The sequence below is a fragment of the Gossypium arboreum genome, chromosome 12 (genome assembly GCF_025698485.1).
Source record: "Gossypium arboreum isolate Shixiya-1 chromosome 12, ASM2569848v2, whole genome shotgun sequence".
In the NCBI taxonomy this organism is placed as follows: domain Eukaryota; kingdom Viridiplantae; phylum Streptophyta; class Magnoliopsida; order Malvales; family Malvaceae; genus Gossypium; species Gossypium arboreum.
In genome coordinates this window covers 116,791,979-116,813,509 of record NC_069081.1, presented here as the reverse complement: position 1 = coordinate 116,813,509, position 21,531 = coordinate 116,791,979, and the positions used below count along the sequence as shown (strand labels likewise).

The 21,531-nt window shown below is 30.1% G+C and overlaps 2 protein-coding genes across 3 annotated transcripts; both read left to right on the top strand.

Moving 5' to 3' along the window:
- The first annotated feature begins 11,019 nt into the window (after positions 1 to 11,019).
- LOC108479236 (granule-bound starch synthase 1, chloroplastic/amyloplastic-like) lies at positions 11,020 to 14,582 on the top strand. The gene is made up of 12 exons (XM_017781708.2): positions 11,020 to 11,801; positions 11,873 to 11,953; positions 12,038 to 12,226; positions 12,300 to 12,363; positions 12,448 to 12,548; positions 12,637 to 12,746; positions 12,845 to 13,088; positions 13,171 to 13,347; positions 13,431 to 13,622; positions 13,715 to 13,801; positions 13,886 to 14,014; positions 14,111 to 14,582. Exons 1-12 carry the CDS (start codon positions 11,466 to 11,468, stop codon positions 14,225 to 14,227), a joined length of 1,827 nt encoding a protein of 608 aa, XP_017637197.1. The 5' UTR covers positions 11,020 to 11,465; the 3' UTR covers positions 14,228 to 14,582.
- Positions 14,583 to 18,963: 4,381 nt separating this feature from the next.
- On the top strand, positions 18,964 to 21,494 carry LOC108479237 (glucan endo-1,3-beta-glucosidase 11-like). Of its 2 annotated transcripts, XR_008276046.1 has the most exons (4): positions 18,964 to 19,548; positions 19,643 to 20,730; positions 20,922 to 21,077; positions 21,287 to 21,494. XR_008276046.1 is itself a non-coding variant. In XM_053023207.1 (3 exons), the coding sequence occupies exons 1-3, from the start codon at positions 19,497 to 19,499 to the stop codon at positions 20,988 to 20,990; spliced, it is 1,209 nt and encodes a 402-aa protein (XP_052879167.1). In that variant the 5' UTR covers positions 18,994 to 19,496; the 3' UTR covers positions 20,991 to 21,494. The 2 variants fall into 2 exon arrangements, 1 of the variants encoding a protein (XP_052879167.1); XM_053023207.1 differs by having other exon boundaries at positions 18,994 to 19,548; positions 20,922 to 21,494.
- Positions 21,495 to 21,531: the final 37 nt, after the last annotated feature.

Sequence of the window (21,531 nt, the reverse complement as noted above, 5' to 3'; positions counted from 1 at the left end):
CATTCGGAGATAACATATCTTAACGACAAAGTGACTATTTTATAACAAAATGATAACATAAATAACTAAAATATAATATTTTAAATATAAATAATTAAAATATAACTTGAAATAAATAAATAGAAATATTTTGACTTTTAGCATAGAGAAACAGCTTTTAATCTCAAAAACTGTGTGCCAAGAATAATGTCTTAAAAGTTATACGATAGATGCACGATGTCTTAAATGTATATAGGTAACGTGACATCTTAGAATCTAATATCTATCCTTTAATTTCCTACTTTTAGAATACAACAATATTTTATATGAAAATAAATAAAATCGTTTATATATATAAATATTTACATTTGTTTATGCTAAACTTGAGTTTCTCATTCTTTTAATGTAACTTTTGTGTTTTTTAACGTTATATATGTATTTGATAAAAGTTATATATTTAGATATTTAAAGATAATAATGTTATTTTTAGTAGTTAATTCAGGTTTTAGAATTAATTTGATGATAATTTATAATTAACTAATAACATTAGCAATTAACTTTCATTAAATTAACCATAAAACCGAATTAAATCAAATCTATTGGCAAGGGCAAAGCCAAAACAATTTTTTAGGGGGCTGAATGAATTTTTATTTTTTTATAGTCTATATCTTTATAATTTTTAAAAGATTAAATTAAAATTTCATAGTTTTAGGGAGCAAAAGTGTAATTTTACCTTTATTAATTTAAAATTTTAAAAAAATTTAGAAGGCCTAAACAACAATTTCTCATTTTAGGGGGGGTCAGGGGCCATGCCAGTCCCCCTCTAGATTCGCCTTTGTCTATCGAATTATACTTGGCAAATTAAATGCAAAAGTAAATATATTGACAAATAACAAAATCATGAAAAATTCAAACCCATTAATTTTCATCAAACTAAACCTAAAACCTGAACCAAACACTAAAGGGTTAACATAGTTACTTTGAGTACCAAAATATATAACTTTTGTCAAATACAAGTACCACATTGACCAAAAAATAACATATATACCATATTAAAAAAAAGTGTCAAACTCAAGTACCAATTAATAAGATCATCAAATTATCGTTTGAAGCTCGTTGACGAAATTTTAAAAAAACTTAACAACCCAATTATTTAAATAAAAATTTTAAATAATTTAATAACTAAATTATATTTTTTTAATTAAGTGATATAACAAAAATTATCCATAATTTAGTAATTAATAGTATAATTTAGCCTTAAAACAATAAACAACTAAAGTAAGAAATATATGGAGACCGCATATTATAGTTGTAAGATCATCATATATTCTAAGCCAAATCTTAGATGATTAAATTAAAATTAAACCTCTAAAATTTGATTACTTGATATTATTATTATAATAATAATTAAGAAACGATGGTGACTCCTTCAAGGAAGATACTTAGAAAGCGCCATCCCAATTATTACAATATAATCTCATACGGCCAAAGTTCTTGGCTAATGGATTTGAATATTTGTAAGTCCATATACAACATGTCAATTGGTCCATATTCCGTGCAGAATCAAGGCACGCCGCGGAGACCATCCTTTCAACCGCAACTGTTGGAATATTAAAAGGCGGTACTAATTGACTTTTTGATGCCAATATGAATGCGTAAAAATAATGAATTAGAATAATAAGTAAACAGAAATTCTTATTCAAATATGGATATATATGATCCAAACCTGGCCTTACTACAAATATTTTAGCTTACAATAATTGCATTTTTGAGGCAGTAATATTTGACCGGATCGCAATATGATTATTTTAAAAGGAAAATAAATTTTCTAATTTTTATTTCGTTTAAAAAATTAGAATAATTTAATTTCTTTTAATTTAATATTAATATATTTTCAAAGTTTACACTTTTTTTGTCTATTATATATTTTTCTAAATTATTTTTTAAAATTAATATCAAAATGATAGAATATATAAAATATTGAGGGCTTGATGTATCAATCGAAATTATTTACAATTGACGAGAAACATTAATTGTTGTGATTTATCTTTATTTGCTTAATTTTAAATTGACATATATTAAATTGTTTATTTTTTTAAGAAATTAATTCACGCATTATTCAAATTGAGAAAGATTGGAGATAAAAAGGTTAAATTTTATTATTAGTCCCTATATTTAGCAAAAGTTATGGATTTAATCTCTATACTTTTAATTGATATTTTTAGTTCTTATATTTTCTAAATTCTAAAATTTCAGTTCTTACCAAACAATAGTAGTTAAATTCATTAAGTAAAGTTTTGTTATTTCCAAAATATGATGCATCAAATATATTATTATCGTGTAATGTCATGTTTGCTTATTATTTCCTATATTACTCATTAAAATCCAACTAATGGATTAATAAATTTTATTTATTTTAAGACTGAAATTTCAAATTTTAAAATGTATAGAGACTTAGAATGATTCAATTGGAGAAAATAGATTAAATCTACAACCGTATGAATACTACAAGACTAGTAATTAAATTTAACCAAACATATTTAATTTCTACTATTTGGGTTAGGACTAAAATTTAAAATTTTGAAAAGTACAGGGACTAAAATTGATAAATTCAAAAAGTACAAGATTAAAATCGATCAAATAAAAGTATAAGGACTAAATACATAATAATTGAAAATTACAGGGACTAATAGAAGAATTTAACCATAAAGATATCCAATAAAAATCATAGTTAATTAAAGGAGCGGTCTACACGGAGCACTAGGCAGGGGTGAGAGGGGATGGACTGACTGACTCACTGACTGACTGAGTCAGACACGGACGGTATCGAGCTTAAGCAAACAACAACCACCTATTTTCAAAAACACGAGCCTGCCTGATTCCAGTACCTTTCTCTACAATCAACGCACCTCTCTTTTATAAATATAAATTAATTAAAATTTAAAGCAAAGGTAGACTAGGAAAGACGTATAGGCCACCGTCCTTTTTATATCATCCAACGGCTGCCGTCACTTTCCGCATGCCAAGCTGGCAATACTTAAGTACACGCGCTCCTTCCCTATTGGTTAAGAAGATTTGAGGGTGCCGTATACTCGACGTGGCAGAGAAAGCTACACAATTTTGATTTTTCTTTTTCTTTTTTTTTAAAAAAAAAGAAAATAATGTCGGACCTAAGAGTAAAATTAAATTCCGTTAATTGAAGAAGCTGGGACGTTGTGGCAATTTCAGAAAAATATAAAGGGCCTCAGCCCTTAAAGAAAGTTAATATGAATTCACAAAAGGGAAGAGAAAAAAAAGGGACAGCAGGTGGTCGGGAACCGGCGAAGTTCGTCGGATTTCACCCATTCGTCATCGGAGCTTCCAAAAAAACAACTCTTTATCTGAGTTTCGATCGCAGATATAGAAAAGAATCGGGAAAATGAAGGGATCTGGACCTCTTGTTGCGACCGTGCTCGTTGCGTCTACGGTGGCTCTCACTTCGTCTTCATCCGCGGGAGTCCAACATGTTTCTTTTTCTCCAACCTCATCCAACCAGGTTTATCCCCCCCCCCCTTTTAATTAGAGCATTTTTTTCATTCAGAAATTAGAAATTTGGCCTAAATGCTTCTTCTCGTTTCAAATTTACTACATATTTTACTGATTCCCGTTTCCAATGTCTAATGCGTGATTTTTCTTTTCTAGTTTTTGTTCAAATTTCTTTTTTCTTTAATTTTGTAGATATATTACTGGGAAACTTTGGCTGCTTAAATCTATTAATTCGAGTGCCTTGCTTCTGGATCTAGATTTGCTCATTTAATTTCACTTTAGGAGCATGATTCATTTGCTTTAATTTTAAATTAAATATTTAGTTCTTAATCTTAACATGGAACAAGTGATTATGTAGGAGTCACAGAACAGTTCGTCGAGGAATCGTACGGCGTCAGAAAGGGAGAAATTCGCGCCACGGTTTGATGGCTTAAGGTTCATAGAGACGTTGGTCACAGCTCACAGATAAAAGAGAGATTAGACACACAAAAAAACGCCGTACTTTCGTTCCGTTTTTCATTTTTCGAAAAGTCGCGCTAACCCATTCCCAAAAAATTATTCTCAATTTAATTGTTATATATTTGAAATATGATGTGGGATATTAGAGTGCCGTTTTGTGGTTTTGTTTTATAATTTCATGTCGTTTTCGTACCCTTTGTGAATTGTGATTAATTTTGATGTCGATATTAGAATTTCCAATACCTTAGGGCCTATTGATTTCCTGTATTTTTTAATAAATTATTTTATAATCAAAATTCAGCTTTTAGTTTATAATGGAATTAATAACGGAAATAAATCTAAATGTTACACATTAAAATTATGAGTTGTCGACTTTGTAATTTGTATTCGTATCTGCAATAGTAGCGTTTGGTATAATGGTAAATACTTACGTTTTTGAAATTGTAATTAGTTGAAAAATGATTATGTTTAGTATGTGAAATTTTATTTAATTTATTTGAAATTTAACTTTTTATGATGAGTAATTTTTCACAAAGAGAAATTTACTTTTTATAATGGAATTTTTCAAGACAAAATGAAACATATTATATATTTTGCTTTAGGGTATTAGTTTATTAATAAATATAAAAAAGTAGTAGTTATTACCTTTTTTTATTACTTGATTTTTCTGTTATTTTTATTGGGATTCTTTGCAAATATGTATTATTTTCAGTTATAAATTTAAGTTAGCACTTGTATTTTTCATGGAATATTTTTTTTTTTTGCAAATTATAGATAAAATTGTTCCATTTCAGTTATATATAAATTGTATGTTAGATCGCCTACAGTTTTATATTCTTATAATGTAATTATTTGTTGTAACACCTCCTAACCCCAAACCGTCCCGAAAGAGAGTTATGGAGCATTACCGGAGTTTACAGAATAATTACACACAATTTCATTTACTATCTTATGTTCATGTCAAAACTGTCTTCTTGAGTAACAGTCACTAAAATATTTATATCTAGAGTTACGAAACTCCAAATTAAGTTCCGTTAATTTTTCTTAAAACTAGACTCATATACCTTTCTACCATAAAATTTTCAGAATTTTTGGTTTAGCCAATTAGTACAGTTTATTCCTCAAAGTTACTCCTGATCTGCTGTTTGACAGTTTCGACCTTTCTTTACTAAAATTTAATTATCTCATAGCACAGGACTTGGATGATGTTCCGTTTATTTCTCTTGAAAATAGACTCATTAAAGATTCTAAGAATATAAATTATAGCCTGTAATTATTTTTATACAATTTTAATGATTTTCCCAATTCAGAATAGGAATTCCAAAATCAATCGACATTGTCTCACAAAATTCAAATTCATACCAAATTAGTCAAATCCTATTTTATACCATAGCCAAATCTAAATTTATTTATTTCATCCTTACATTTACAATTTCAAAATGACATACACATAAGACATCCTAGGTACATGCCATTACCAATAATTAACACACTTTACCTTAATGAATTCGGGATCGGATGGGATCTTGATTCAACGTCTATCTTTACTTAACTGCATGCGAAACAAACCGTGCATTGAGTATGGTATACTCAGTGGTATTTCTATAATCCGAACACTTGGTAATATAGCAATTAAACTTAAAATCACAATGATAAATATAACCATTCATTTATTTATTTTATAGATAAGTTTCATTTACTTACCATAAAAATTCTATACAAGCCATATAACAAACACAACAACATATTTGCTCAATTCTTTTCATTTGCTTACTGTATAAATTCTTTCAATATATTCACAATTCACTTGTATTCACACTTTACTTCTTAACAATATACCATTTTAATTCATTCTAACATCAATCATCATCCATTTGAACTTCACTCATTTCATGAACCTTTTGGTTCATGTTTTCAATCTCATATCTCAATTTCAATTCTCAATTCAATTTCTCATTTCATTCCAATAGTTCAATCAATCAAATTCACTCGATTTATCTTTTCACTTATTTACCCCTATTAACAACGGACTTTGACGGATACACGGATTCCAACCCAAACACACCAAGACGGCACATTGTGCCTAAAAGCGGTACATAGTACCGATCAAGATATCGACACATAAAGTGCCTAAAACGACACACGAGGTGCCGAAATACGACACATAAAGTGCCTAATCGGTAAAGCCGCAAATCCGTACACTTTCGGATCCTATGGCATGCCAATTATATCCGACTTAGCCCGACTAGTTAATAGGGTATTTCATTCACTTTCTCAATTTAATAATTCTTTCATCAATATCTCATTCAGATAATTACATATATTTATCCATTTTCACAATTCATACAATTTCATTCAATTTAACAATATATTTCAATTATTCACATTAATTCATAATTCAAGACAATTCAATTCATTTTCAATATCAAATATTCAAATTTCTACATAAATCATATATATTATATAATTCAATCAATATAAATTCAATTAAAATAATTTCAATCAATATAAATTCAATAAAACAGATATTCATAAATCAATTCAATATAAATTTATCACACACTAAATCAATTCATTTCAATTATAAAGACACAATACATATAATTCCCATCTTAATTATTTATCATAATATTTATCCAAAATTCAATTATCATAATTGCATAATATCTCATTCACACACACACACACACACACACACACACACACACACACACACATATATATATATATATATATATATATATATATATATTTATATATTTATAATATATAATTCAATTTAATTCGATCAAGATAAATTCATCACATACCAAATTAATCCATTTCCATTATAAACACAATAATTCTCACTTCAACATTTATTAAATGCATTGAATAAAAAAATATAACAATTAATAACTAGGTTCGGATTATAGAAATACAAACCGTATTTTCTCGAGCTAACTTCCTTTGTCTTTGCCATTTTTTTTCCTTGCTTAGCCGAGGTTTCCCGAGACAACATTAGCTACGGAATTAAAACAATTCATATTCGTTAATTCACTACTAATTTATATCTAATTAATACAATTTTATTCAATTTCTACTTTAATTTCAATTTAATCTTAACTAGATTCACTTACTTTTCTATCTCAATTCATACTTCATTTCTATTCAAATTTTGTCCAAACTCATACTTAACTATTAAATTTCCAGCATATTTTCATAATTTCGAATTTATTTCCATTTAATCCCTAAAACTCAAAACTTATAGCTTAGTTTACGATTCAATCCTTTATTCAATTCCAATCAAAATTTCTATCAAATAAACCCCAATTCCATCATTTTATTCAACATGAACCATACTTAGAAATCTAATGACTTTCAAAATTTCTACTTAAAACAAGTAGTATTTATCTCTAGGATTCCAAAAACTCAAAAATCATAAGAAAAGAGGCTAAATTGACTTGCCAAATTAGCTTGGAACCTTTAAAACCTTATTTTTCCCTTTTTCTTTTCTTCCTTTCTCCCTTCTCTGTTTCGTCCCCTGCTATTCTGTTTCTTTCCTCCTTTTATTCTTTTGTTTCTTTCTTTTGCTTCTTTTATATATATATAATGACAATAATAACTATAATAAAAATCTATTTAATAACAAATATTTATTTAACACTTGTACCAATCATTTTTATACACTTGTTTTTCTTTTTTTTATATATATATACATATATATTTAATAATTTAATAATATACATAATTCAAGAAAAATCTTGATTTTCTTCCATTCACCGCCTCATTTCATGGGTATGGCTTAATTGCCATTTTGATCCTTTTATTTTCTATTACTTTAAAACTAAACTTTCACATTATATTCAATTTAATCTTTTATCCAATTATCCCTAATTAAGCTAAATTTACTTAATTAAACTTTAATTAATCACTTACTTAACTTCATAAATATTTTTACTTTTTTTAATAAATATTTTCTAATCCATTTTTGAAACGATGACCGAAAATAAACTTTTCTAAAACCTTAAAGTTCGAGTCATTACATTTGTAGTTTTGTTCAGAGCAATTAACTATTTTTTATATTTCTATGGGTTAGATTTTAGTTAAAACAAAACATGATTTCAAGTATTTTATTTATTTATTCCAAAACAAGTTATATATATCCATGATTTTATATATATTATTATATTTAAAAATACATGTAAGATAAATTTGAAATAATTTTACTTTCAATTAAAATTAAAAATAAAAATAATTTAAAAATTATCAATTGAAATTTATTATTAAATATTTAATCCAAATATTTGTTTTAATAAAGTTTATAATAAAAATTAAATATATAAATATTATTTTTATTAATAAGAATACATTTATAAATTATCATTAAAAATATTTAATGATCCAAACAATAATTTTTTAATATTTTAAACAATACCTTTCAATATATATTAAACGTTGTAAATAATTTTCTAAACAAACCAAGGAGAAAAAATGCTTTTAAATTTGAGGGTGTGCGTTTAGGATTTCTAAATGATATTACATAACATATTATTAAATATATTTTTGGTAAAAATTATACATGGTTGGATGAATTATAATTGTTATTGTTGATCTATTTTAAAATTGAAAACGTGTATCAAAGTGGCAAAGTCGAAATAAATAATTTTAAAAGCTATACATTATAAATTAAAACATTTATAATATAAAAAGAAGTTAAAATCATAAAATAGCATATTCTTTTCTTTTCAATCATTTGCAAGAATCGCCCTACTTTCATTTATGAACGTCAATCGATAACTTCAATTGAAACGTAGGGACAAAACCACCAATGTTTGCAATTCTTGCTTCATTCCACAACTGCCACGTAACATTGAATCAACCATTCATTTCGGTAATTTTCTTTATTGTTTAGTGGGGTTTATTTTGTTTTTAAAGAAAAAGTAGAAAAATAGTTAATAAAGCAAAATAATAATAAAAATCATAAAAGCATCACGGACCAAACGTTAAAATTGAAGAGCAGTGTGAATTTGAATGCACCCTTTCGAATTTCAAATATTAGTAAATTGGTTCCTATTAATAAAATCATATTAATTTAGTTTTTATCATTATATTTATATCTTTTATTAATTTATAATATTTTATTGGTATAATAGCTTTCATTATTTACATATCTTACCAAATTAGTTTCAATTTTTAAAAAATTTAATAAATTTAGTCCTCACATTTATAAATTTTATCAGATTAATTTTGTTAAAAATTTTAGAATCAAAATCAACAATAACAAAACTTCAGAAGTTGAATTTATTATTATATTAACAAAAATAGAATAAATTGATAAAAATTAAATATCATAACTCGTTTTTAAAATTAACACAAATAAAATTATTCTATTATTTTAAAGAAATCAATTTGCACAAAATTAAAATAGAGGGAATAAAATTATATATATATATATATACACACTCACACAACATACATAAAATAATCAAAATATACTCAATAGCCAATATAAATTCAAGTGCTGGGCAGGTGGCACGTGACAAAGAGATATTCTGAAATGACATTAAGAATATACCCGTGATAGGCTTTTCGTTAACCATTAATATTTAAATTACAATCATTTTAACCATTACAAAATCATTACGTGGAATTTGAAGAAATGTATGAGGTAGATATAAAAAGATAGTAAGACCCGGTTTCAAATTAAAAATCATGATCCTAGTATTATTTTTTTAGTGAATTTCCTTCACGAAATACGTGTTTAAGATTAATTTCTTAATTACTAGTAATTATTCTATTGATGTTTCACAAAATAGTACTGTTGTAATTTATCTCTCCATTTCTATGAACAAGATCTAATGTTGCTAAACTGTTTGTTTCTAAATTCATTTTTCTTACCGTCATCTTCTTTACTAATATTAACCCATATTTATGAATACCTTATAATTCAACCTCCACGGTACTTTATTTTTTAAGACACATGTTTTCTTCTCTTTAGTGCAAAGGCACAAATTTTAAACCAGTTTGGGGACAGTTTGTTTTATGGTGAAAACTAACATAAGCCATTAGCTATGATTTATATATAAAACATATTTAGTAATTAGGTAAAAGCCATTGGCATCGGAAAGAGATGTGAAACCAACAAACAACTAAATGTTACTCCTTTTATTTATTTATTTAGGGTTAGGTAAAACATGGTAGTCCATTTGATAAAGATGGTCGTCATTATTTGAGAACTAATTATGTGATGAGATATATACTGATATTTGCAGTGGGTCTAGAATCTCTATTTCATGCCCAATAATATTATTCTACGAAACCTTCAACATTATAAATACAATTTATTTGTTTTTCATTCAAGATTAGTCGATACTGTTATAATAAATTTAAACGTGTTTAAGTGCAATTTTTATAGATTTATAAATAGAAATAGACATTATATATATATATATATATATATATATATATATATAAACTATATTTTTATTGATTAAGCTTTAACTTAATAGTAAAGTTGTGGTCTTCCAGTTTTTGTGACTTAAATTCTATACTTTGTAAACAATGTGTTTCTTCTTAGTCTATATTTATTTTGATTTAAGTTAAAATTTATTTTATTTAGGTTTAAATATGTTATGCTTATTAATTTAGTCATGTTTTGTGACAATTAATTTTGATTATAATTATTTGGATGTAAGATTATTTAATATATTATTGATTTTGTTATATTAATATATTATTTCGTTTCATTCGTGTGGATGGAGTGAAAGCTTTTTTGTTTTATTCACGGAATCTAAAAGGACCTAAAAGCAAATTATATTTATTTCAAAATTTGTTTTTTTTTTAAAATTTATTATTATTGAATTGGTGTTCACTAAAAAGCACAAAAATAAGTTGGCACCCTGCAGTGCATAACTCGAGTACATTACATAGATTATGATGGCATTCCCATGGGTTCCTTCAACACCACCAATTAATTAATTAAACAAAATTATATGCCAAGTACTAAACTTAAAAAATCTCGGCGAAACCAACATTTTCATTTAAGAAGAAACTCTTTTGGACCCTTTTAAGATGGAAGAATGGCAAATTTTTGCAACATATTCATTTAAGAAGCTGATGTTGATGATGCACTTGGACTGTTGAAGGTGGCTCAACTGTTCTCGTAATGCCACGCCTTTTTGTAAGGGTCAGTGGTGCAATCAGTCCAAATTAGCCGATCCTCGGCGTGAAATCTGAAGTGACCCCTGACTTCAGATTTTCTGTTCTTTTAACTGATTTTGAGAGATTCAGTGAACCACTTGCATATGTTTCTGCTTCTTTGATCATCCTATACTATTCTAATATTTTTTGTCTTTCGAGACATTTTCGAACTAGTTTGTTACGTTTTTAATGCCATATAAAAAATTTATAATGCTTGGTTCTTCTTTTGTTTTTGAATCAAGTTGTGTTGTTTTGGATTTTGGGGGTTAAAATTGTTTTTACTTTCATTATCATCTTCATTTTGGTCTCAGCTTCTTGCAATGGCCACAGTGACAGCCTCACACCTTGTTTCTACAGTTTGTCAAGTCAACAGCCATGGAGCAGACACTAAGGCCGCCAATTTGATTTGCATGAAGAACCAAGCTGCTATTACTCACAATGGTCTAAGGTTTTTGAACATGCTAGACAGGTTGCAGATGAGAACCAATGCAAAGGCTGTTGCCCGACAAGCTGTGAAACAGGAAAACCCCAGGCCTTGGGGAAAAATTATTTGCGGCAAAGGGTTGAACTTAGTGTTTGTGGGAGCTGAGTGTGGTCCATGGAGCAAAACTGGTGGACTTGGCGACGTCCTTGGTGGACTTCCGCCTGCAATGGCGGTAAGTATTGTATGGTTTTAGCTTAATTTTGATGGGATACTAATAAATGCCTGTGTTGAACATTTGTGAAGGCCAATGGACATCGTGTTATGACAGTGTCTCCTCGATATGATCAGTACATGGATGCATGGGACACCAGTGTATTAGTTGAAGTAAGGTTTATTTTATTCTGTTAAATTCAACTAAAGTGAACCATCTTTGGATTATATTCTTCAGGATCAGCTCTTAATTTGCAGGTAAAAGTTGGTGACAAAATCGAGACCGTTCGATTCTTCCATTGTTACAAACGTGGAGTTGATCGTGTGTTTGTTGATCACCCAATGTTCCTCGAGAAGGTTTGGGGCAAAACTGGATCAAAAATCTATGGCCCTAATGCAGGTGTGGACTACAAAGACAATCAATTGCGGTTTAGCTTGTTATGCCAGGTAGAAATTGTACAATGTTTAACTGTAGTTTATGATTTTATCACAGTAATGTCACTGTTTTCACTGTTTGCAGGCTGCTCTGGAAGCACCCAAGGTTCTGAATTTAAATACCAACAGATACTTCTCAGGACCATATGGTATGGAGGACTCTCTCCCTCTGTAAGTTTTTCAACACTTGTTTAATAAAAGTTAAGAGTTTAGGGTTTTACCATCTGCTGCAGGGGAAGATGTTATTTTTATTGCCAATGATTGGCACACTGGTCTTCTACCATGTTATTTGAAAAGCATGTACCAGTCAAGGGACATCTACATGAATGCCAAGGTATGGTTTGATGCCTTGATGGCCTTTGTTTGATTCATCATGCAGAAAAGCTTGAAACTTTACCTTGTGTTTGATAAAATATGGGCAGGTTGCATTTTGCATCCACAACATAGCCTATCAGGGAAGATTTCCGTTTTCGGATTTCTCTGTTCTTAATCTGCCTGATCGGTTCAAGAGTTCGTTTGACTTCTTCGATGGGTACGAAACCATTGATGCTTCTCATGTATATTCTTTTTTTTTTTTTTTCTTGTTGCACTTGCATGGAAATCTATGCTGGATACCGTTTTGGTCGTTAGGTATCCCAAGCCTATCAAGGGAAGGAAAATTAATTGGATGAAGGCTGGAATTCTAGAATCAGATAAGGTCTTGACTGTAAGCCCATACTACGCCCAGGAGCTTATATCAGGTGAAGATAAAGGCGTTGAACTTGATAACATCATCCGTAAAACCGGCATCACCGGCATTGTGAATGGCATGGATGTTCAAGAGTGGAACCCTGCCACTGACCAACACATCAATGTCCAATATGATGCTTCAACTGTATGTGCTTTGAATTACTTCCAGTTCATCTATTGTTTGTCGAGTATTAAAAGTCATGTTCCATAATAAGTTTTCATTGCAGGTAATGGATGCAAAGCCTATACTAAAGGAAACTCTTCAAGCAGAAATGGGCTTGCATTGTGACAAGAACGTTCCAGTGGTTGGCTTCATCGGTAGGTTAGAAGAGCAGAAAGGTTCAGATGTTTTGGCAGAAGCGATCCCGAGATTCATCGGAGAAAATTGTCAGATTGTAATCCTTGTTAGTGTCAAATTTTAATGTTGAAGCAGTTGTTACTGTTGCCTCGATGAGTACGGTATCAACAGTGACATCTTTTCTTTCAGGGAACTGGCAAAAAGGCCATGGAGGAACAGATTGAGAATTTAGAGACACAATACCCTGACAAAGCTAGAGGAATAGCCAATTTCAATGTCCCATTGGCTCATAAGATAATTGCTGGTTCTGATTTCATTTTGATCCCCAGCCGATTCGAACCGTGCGGTCTGATCCAGTTGCACGCTATGCGATATGGAACCGTAAATGATTTTGACCAACTGATTCGGTTTCAAGGATTTGCATAAGCAGTGAATCTATAAACCTCATACACACTATTTGCTCTGTGGTACAGGTGCCAATAGTTGCCTCAACCGGTGGACTCGTCGACACCGTCAAGGAAGGATTCACAGGGTTTCAAATGGGAGCTTTCAATGTTGAAGTAAGTATTTAAAAAAAAAAGTATTACTTTTGTGGCAAGCCTTATGAGAAGGGCCATTAATCTCTATGGGATATTGCGTTGCAGTGTGATGCAGTGGATCCAAGTGATTTGGATAAGGTGGCAAAGACTGTCAAGAAAGCTCTTGCAACATATGGCACTCCAACCATGAACGAAATGATCCAAAACTGTATGGCACAAGACCTTTCATGGAAGGTTAGTTCCTTGCCGAACACGTAAGAACCTCACACTAACCCGCATTTGTAGCTTTAGGAAGAATGAACACAATGGGAAATTTGTTGATCAATGCAGGGACCATCAAAGCTGTGGGAGAAGTTGTTGTTGAGCCTGGAGGTTGCTGGCAGTGAACCCGGTAACGAAGGCGAGGAGATTGCTCCATTTGCCAAGGAAAACGTTGCCACCCCATGAACTGCCCTTCGGAGTCTAAATAAAATGTTTCGATATCGAATTGTTCTTAAAGCAAGCAAATGCAAACCAGTAGCTGCGTCAAGTTTTGGGGTGCCATTAGCATTGACTGATATAAAGCACTCAATGGTATGGTTGAGGGTGAAAAGTTGGGAGATTTTTGTATAAAGAGAGAAATAATATTAAGTAGCTAACAGGGTGTTAGTGAAAGTTTCACAAAGACTAAAATGGTGAAGCCATTTTCACTGAATATGTCTGAGAGCAAATAAAGTTAGTTCGTTTGTGGTGCCATTAGACTTTTATTGTGCTTTAATTTTATTTATTTGGATTGGATCCTATATAAAATGAGTTGTATTTTGCCAATTTATTATTTATAGAGATAAATATTAAATTTATAAATAAATTTTAATTAGTTGTATTAAATTTTAATTTAGTATAATTATACACACGAAATTTAAATTGGAATTCATCTATATATACATGATTTAAGATAATTATGTAGATATAATTTTTAATATTTTATAAATAATGATTCAAACTTATAACTTAGTAGCTTGAAAACAACTTGTAAGAAAAACATATTATGCAAAGATATATATCTTTTATAGGTCAAAATTTTGTTATTAGTCCTTATTCTACATGAAAATTGTGGTTTTAAACCTTATATTTTAATTTGGTTTTTGAGTTTTTATATTTTTTAATTTTAATCTGATTCGGATTGTAGTTATTAAATTTATAAACTTTTTTTTGCTAAGAAAATTTATTAAGTTAATACATGTTATTATAATTTTTTGAGAGATTGGAATTAAATTGTATATTTTTATGATAGTAAAAATGTATTTTATTATTTTAATAGCCTATATCTTTATAATTTTTAAAGAGTTAAATCAAATTTTTATCATTTGGGGGTTAAAGTGTAATTTTATCATTATTAATTTAAAATTTTATAAATTATATAGGGCATAAATTAAAATTTATCATTTTAAGGGAATCATACCCTTAGTCTCCACTACGCTCTGCCACCATTGGTGACAAACATAATATCATACATATACGTCATTTTAGAGTGCTATTTTCACAAAAATATTTATAAAAATACATGTTGTCTTAGTTAATGGATTTAACAACTATTTTGAATTAAGACTGAACTTGTAATGTATAAGATTAAAAATTAACTAAATTGGAGAATAATAACTAAATTCACAACATACACATGATACGAAACTAATAGTAGATTTTAACCTAACATTACCATTTGAGTTGAGGCTATAATATAAAAATTAAATTAACAACATATGCATAATACAAAAACGAATAATAAAATTTAACCTATTTTAAAACTAATCATTACAATTTAATTTGCTTTAAATTAATATAATTCAATATTTTTATTTTTATAAAGCTATTAATTGTAACACCCCTAATCCAAATTCCTCGTCGGAACAGGGTTATGGAGCATTACCGGAGTTTATAAATCAAACAGACTGAAAATGAAAACATTACATATCATATAATATTCATGTCAAAAACCAATCAAAATCATACATATTATTCCTTATACGAGCCCTTGAGGCCCAAATTACGCATTAGAAACAAATCGAGACTAAATCGGAAACTCAAATTTTTTTTTAGAAATACTTAAAATTTTCAAAACTACAGGGATCACATAGTCGCGTGGTCAGGCCGTGTCACTCACACGACCAAGAGACACGCCCGTGTCTTCGGCCGTGTGGGCATTCGAAATAGGGACGCACGGTCGTGTCTCGGCTCGTGTCTCAGCCCGTGTGAGTATACTGACTTGGTTCACACGGCCAAGTCACACGCCCATCTGCTAGGTTGTGTGAGCATATTGACTTACATTCTTAAAAGATACAGGGGACACACGACCATGTGTCACACACGGTTGAGACACACACCCGTATCTCTACCCGTGTAGATGAAAATATGTCATTTTACAAGCCATATTTCTCACCCAATTTTGTATCAACCTACAATCAATTTTATACATATCAACAAGTCATAATTATACATCCAAAACAAGACAAAATAAGTGGCAAATCTCAACAAATTACATAAAAGTCAACATTAACCAAAATACCTATACATGCCATTATAACCAAAATAAAAAACATTTGAAAGTATTGATAGAATATGGATAGTGTGATATAACTCCGACAAGCTTCCAACCCAATCAAGTTTCCGATAATCTGAAAAGTTAAGAAAAACAAATAAATAAGCAATGAATGCTTAGTAAGCTCGTATAAACTTTAATCATATCAATTCATTTCATTATGAAATTTACATTTATCAAGAATAAACATTTACTGATGCCACACGATTCAAGAAACCATATTTAACAACTCACAAAATAATAAATCCATAGCATCTCTTATACATATTATCCCAAGTATAGTAGAGTTTTTAAACAACTTTATACTCTTCTAAAGTTCTTTATTCACAATTGTATTTCTTTACTTATCACACCCATTCCATATGCATAACACACAAGTCATAAGCATACCATACCACCATAGCCACAAGCTAGTGCATGCAAACATAGCCTTTTTCAAATTAATCACATATTAAGCCATAAGAAATTGTATAACTTAAAACTTTCCACTCTTTCATGAGCACAAGTATATTTTCATTTGAGCACTTACCATTTCAATGCATCTTATAATTAAACATTTTACCATTCAACCAAAAGCTTGGCACTTGCCTAAGCATCAAACGTCAACACTTGTTAGAGTACTTGAACATTTTTCATATAATTTCAACATCAATAATCTTATTATCTCAATATGTCACACTTAAGTTTATTACTCGTCTCAACTTACATAATTTCCATGTACATATCAAGATATTAATATATTATCATGATACATATCATTCTCTTACCATTCCTTTATATACATATATCATCCAAGATAACTCTCGATATTTTACCATTTGAAGAATGACTTACGGATTTGAGTACTTCGTTAACAGAAGTTCGAAAGCTGAACAGAAGCTCGTAAGAGCTAAACGAAAACTCATATGAGTTAAACAGAAGCTCATAAGAGCTGAATAGAAAATCATAAGAGTTGAACAGAAACTCAAAAGAGTTGAACGGAAACTCATATAAGTTAAATAGAAGCTCATAAGAGATAAACGAAAAGTAAAACACAAGAGTTCGCGACAAATGTTGAACCTCGATTTACTTGGGTAATTTTTCGCCATTTTCGCCCAATGTTGTCATGCGCCACAAAACGAATGTACTCAAATCCAGCGTTCCATTTAATCCGAATATTCAATTCAAATTATAATTTCAACAATAATTCATTCTCAACAATAGAAAAAATACATAATACCAGCCGTCAAATCAATATATTTTTTAAAGTATAACCGTACGAATTTACCTGGTTAAATTGCAGGAATACTAATATTTAGGGGCATTTTGGAAAATTTTTATTTTGCTCGATTTTCTACTCGACCTTAATCTAAATTAATAATTTCATTCAATATATTAATTTAGGCAATAAAATAATTCATTTCTTGCAATTTGGTTATTTTTTATATTTTTATAAAATTGTCCCTAAAATTTTACTTTTATTCAATTTAGTCCCTGAGCCCAAAACATGCAAATTAATAATTTTTAATGCAAACCCATGCTAGCTGAATATTCATGGCATTCAATACAGCCCATTTTTACAATAATTTAGCAACAAATCCTTGTATTTTTACTAATTAAACAAATTAATCCTTAATCAAAAAATTCATCAAAATCACTTAACAAAATACTTTTAAACAACAACTAACATCTCAAATTCATCATTTAGCATAAAAATCATATAGATTCATCAATGTAAACATCCAAAATCTTTAACAAAATCAAAAACTAAGGTAAGATTTAGTTGGACCTAATTGTAACAATTTCAAAAATATAAAAATTATAAGAAATGAGTAAGAATTGGACTCAAATGAAGCAAATATGCAAAACCAGCTCAAGGAACTCTCCCCATGTCTGAACCAAAATTGAAGAAGAAATGTCTAGAAATACTTTTAGAATTCAATTTGGGTGTTTTAATTTCACTTTAATTACAATTTCGCCATTAATGGCTTTATTTTATTATTATTTTTCTTTCATATGCCGCCTCAACTTTTCATTTATTACTCATGCCACTTAATCACTTAATTATTATAATTAGTAAGTTTTTCACTTTTTTAATTTAGTATTTTTAATTAATTAATTATTAAAACGTTAAAATTTTTCAATGAAACTTTAATACTAAATTAATGACACTTCGTAAATATTTATAAAAATATTTACGGTTCGGTTTATAAAACAATATCTCGATACCTTATTTTCTAAAATTACTTGACCTAGTAAATTATTATAAAATACAAATTATCAATTTAAAAAACTTTTTTAAAATCCATATTTGACTCATAAAAACTAAATAATAAAATTTACGAGCATACTCGTCAGATTTAGTGACCTCAAACAACTGTTTCCGACACCATTAAAAAATTAAAATGTTACTTTAATACTTAAAAACTAATTTTCAACCAGCTACTTAAAACCATAATTTATACTTGAAAAATAAGTTTCTTGATAAACCCTAAACCCTAAAGTAGAAGGCCGACCCATGTGGAAATTGAGCGAGAAGTGATGTTGAAGCTACAAAAATAAAAAGAAAGATATCACACGAAACAAAAATTCAATAAAACAATGATCGTTCATTCATAAATATCAATCAAATCTTTTGAGAAAAGAAATATCTGACTTTACATATATCTCGGTTCGTGAAAAAAAAAAATCTAAACCAAAATAGTGGGACAATAAAATTCACCGCCTCTAACAGTATCTCCCACCACTTCCATTAAATTTATTTATAAGCATCCATCTTGTACCCACCGATTTCAAAATCGGCGCAGACCTTGAAAACTATAGCTTAACAGAAAAGATCTTAAAACCCTTTTCTGTTCTGTTCTGTTCTGTTCTTTGTTTTTATTTTTGTTGGGTTTCAACAACTGCGTGTGGACATAAAACACTTGTTGAGAAAACAGTGCGAGAATTCTCATTCAATCATTGCTCTTATCAACCTTTTTTTTTCCCACCAGCTCCATTACAGTTGTCGTTCTAATTTCATAGCTTATTAGCAAAGAACACTTCAGAAAAACTTTTTTTTTTATTATTTCGTTGTCTTGTAATCTTCAAACGCTTTGGGTGACTAATTCACAGCTTTTACTTGCACACTCGTCACTCTTTACTAGTTTCTGCTCTGTTTTCATGGAGTTGATGAGAATTTTTAGCTATGCTTCGATTATTCTTTCGATTTCAGGTAGTGGGTTATTTACTTTCTGGGGTTGGTTTTTTTTATTATCTACTTGGATCTTGCTGATTTTTTTTCTCGTTTTGGGTTTTCGAATTTGCAGTTTATTTGCTTCCAATTATGGTTAATTCGATTGGGATCAATTACGGGCAAATAGCAGACAATCTTCCTTCCCCTGAAAACGTAGTGCCGCTCGTGAAATCTATTGGGGTCACCAAAGTTAAACTTTACGATGCAGATCCGAGAGTGCTCGGCGCATTCGCCAACTCCGGCGTTGAATTCATGATCGGATTAGGCAACGGGGACTTGGAGAAGATGAGAGACCCGAACAATGCTCAAGATTGGGTTAAGCAAAACGTGCAAGCCCATTTACCGGACGCGAAAATCACCTGTATCTTTGTCGGAAACGAGGTTCTCACTTTCAACGACACTAATCTTTCCGATAACCTCGTCTCGGCCATGCAAAGCGTTCATACGGCACTTGTAAACCTCGGGCTCGACAAACAGGTGACAGTAACCACAGCGCATTCTTTAGGCATACTACAAACCTCTTTTCCGCCGTCAGCCGGAGCTTTCCGTGAGGATTTAGTCGATATTTTGAGCCAAACATTGAGCTTTCATCAGAAAACAGGGTCACCTTTTTTGATCAATGCGTATCCGTTCTTTGCTTATAAAGGAAACCCGAAGCAAGTTTCGTTGGATTTTGTTCTGTTTCAACCAAACCAAGGGGTAATCGATCCAGCAACGAATTTACACTACGACAACATGTTATACGCTCAAATCGATGCCGTTTACTCAGCTTTAGCTTCGTTGGGTTACAAGAAACTCCCAGTTCATATATCGGAAACAGGGTGGCCATCAAAGGGAGATGAAGACGAAGCTGGGGCTACACCCGATAATGCAAAGAAATACAATGGGAATTTGATTAAATTGATGTCTCAAAACGCAGGGACTCCATTGAGACCGGATTCGGATCTTAATATATATGTTTTTGCTTTGTTTAATGAGAATATGAAACCAGGTCCAACTTCAGAGAGGAATTATGGGTTATTTAAGCCTGATGGAACACCGGCCTATGCTCTTGGTGTTACGAATAACAATACCGCCAGTGGAAGTATCGGGAATGGGGTGACCATGCCGTTTTCTCCGACGAGTTCATCAACTGGTTATTTGTCTATTTCTTCAGCGACGGTAAGAGCTTTTTCACGTTTTTACTGTTAAAAATCCCCGCTTTTAATTGTGGGTTTTATTTTTCTCTCTGTTTTATGTAATTAAGATTTACGAGATCCATTGGATTTATTTTGCCTATTGACAATGACAAACAGTGACATGATGAGATTTACTGGGTTTTTTTCTTGAACTTGTGGTTTGATTGATAACAGGGAAGACGTAAGTTCGTGGGACATGCGTTGATGATGGCGTCACTGTTGTTGATTAAAACGTTGGTGTAGTAATTCAAAGCTTTCGAAAGGTCATTTTATCAGATATTAAGGGGAAAAAGGGGGAATGAACGGCATCAACTTGGTTGTTAGAGAAAGGTAAAATTCTTTTTCTTTGATTGTACGCCAACAGTGGTTTATAGGGAATATCATCAAACTTTGTCTTCAATGTCGGCCCGAAAAATCAAAATTGGGTGATGGTGGGTGGGTGGGTAGGTGGGTATTTGATGACATGATTTTGGTTGGCTTTTGATCCTTTTTAGTTGGCACTCAAGTTGTATCTTTTCTTCACTTTTGGTCTTTTGCAGGGATGTTAGGTTTGGTGATTGAGAGAGAGGGACTGCAGGCTGTTTTTGATTACTAGTATAGATTATGGTTTCATTCTTCCTTTTGGTGGTTTTCTTATTTACATATTTAGAATTTGATTCTATACATCAGAATAATAATATTAAAGTGATTAAAGAAAAAGCAATAAATTTATCATCAGTTGGTAGAGGGCGGTTTCATTAAGAATAAGATTCTAGATGACTCCTTTATATTTTCTTCTTTTACA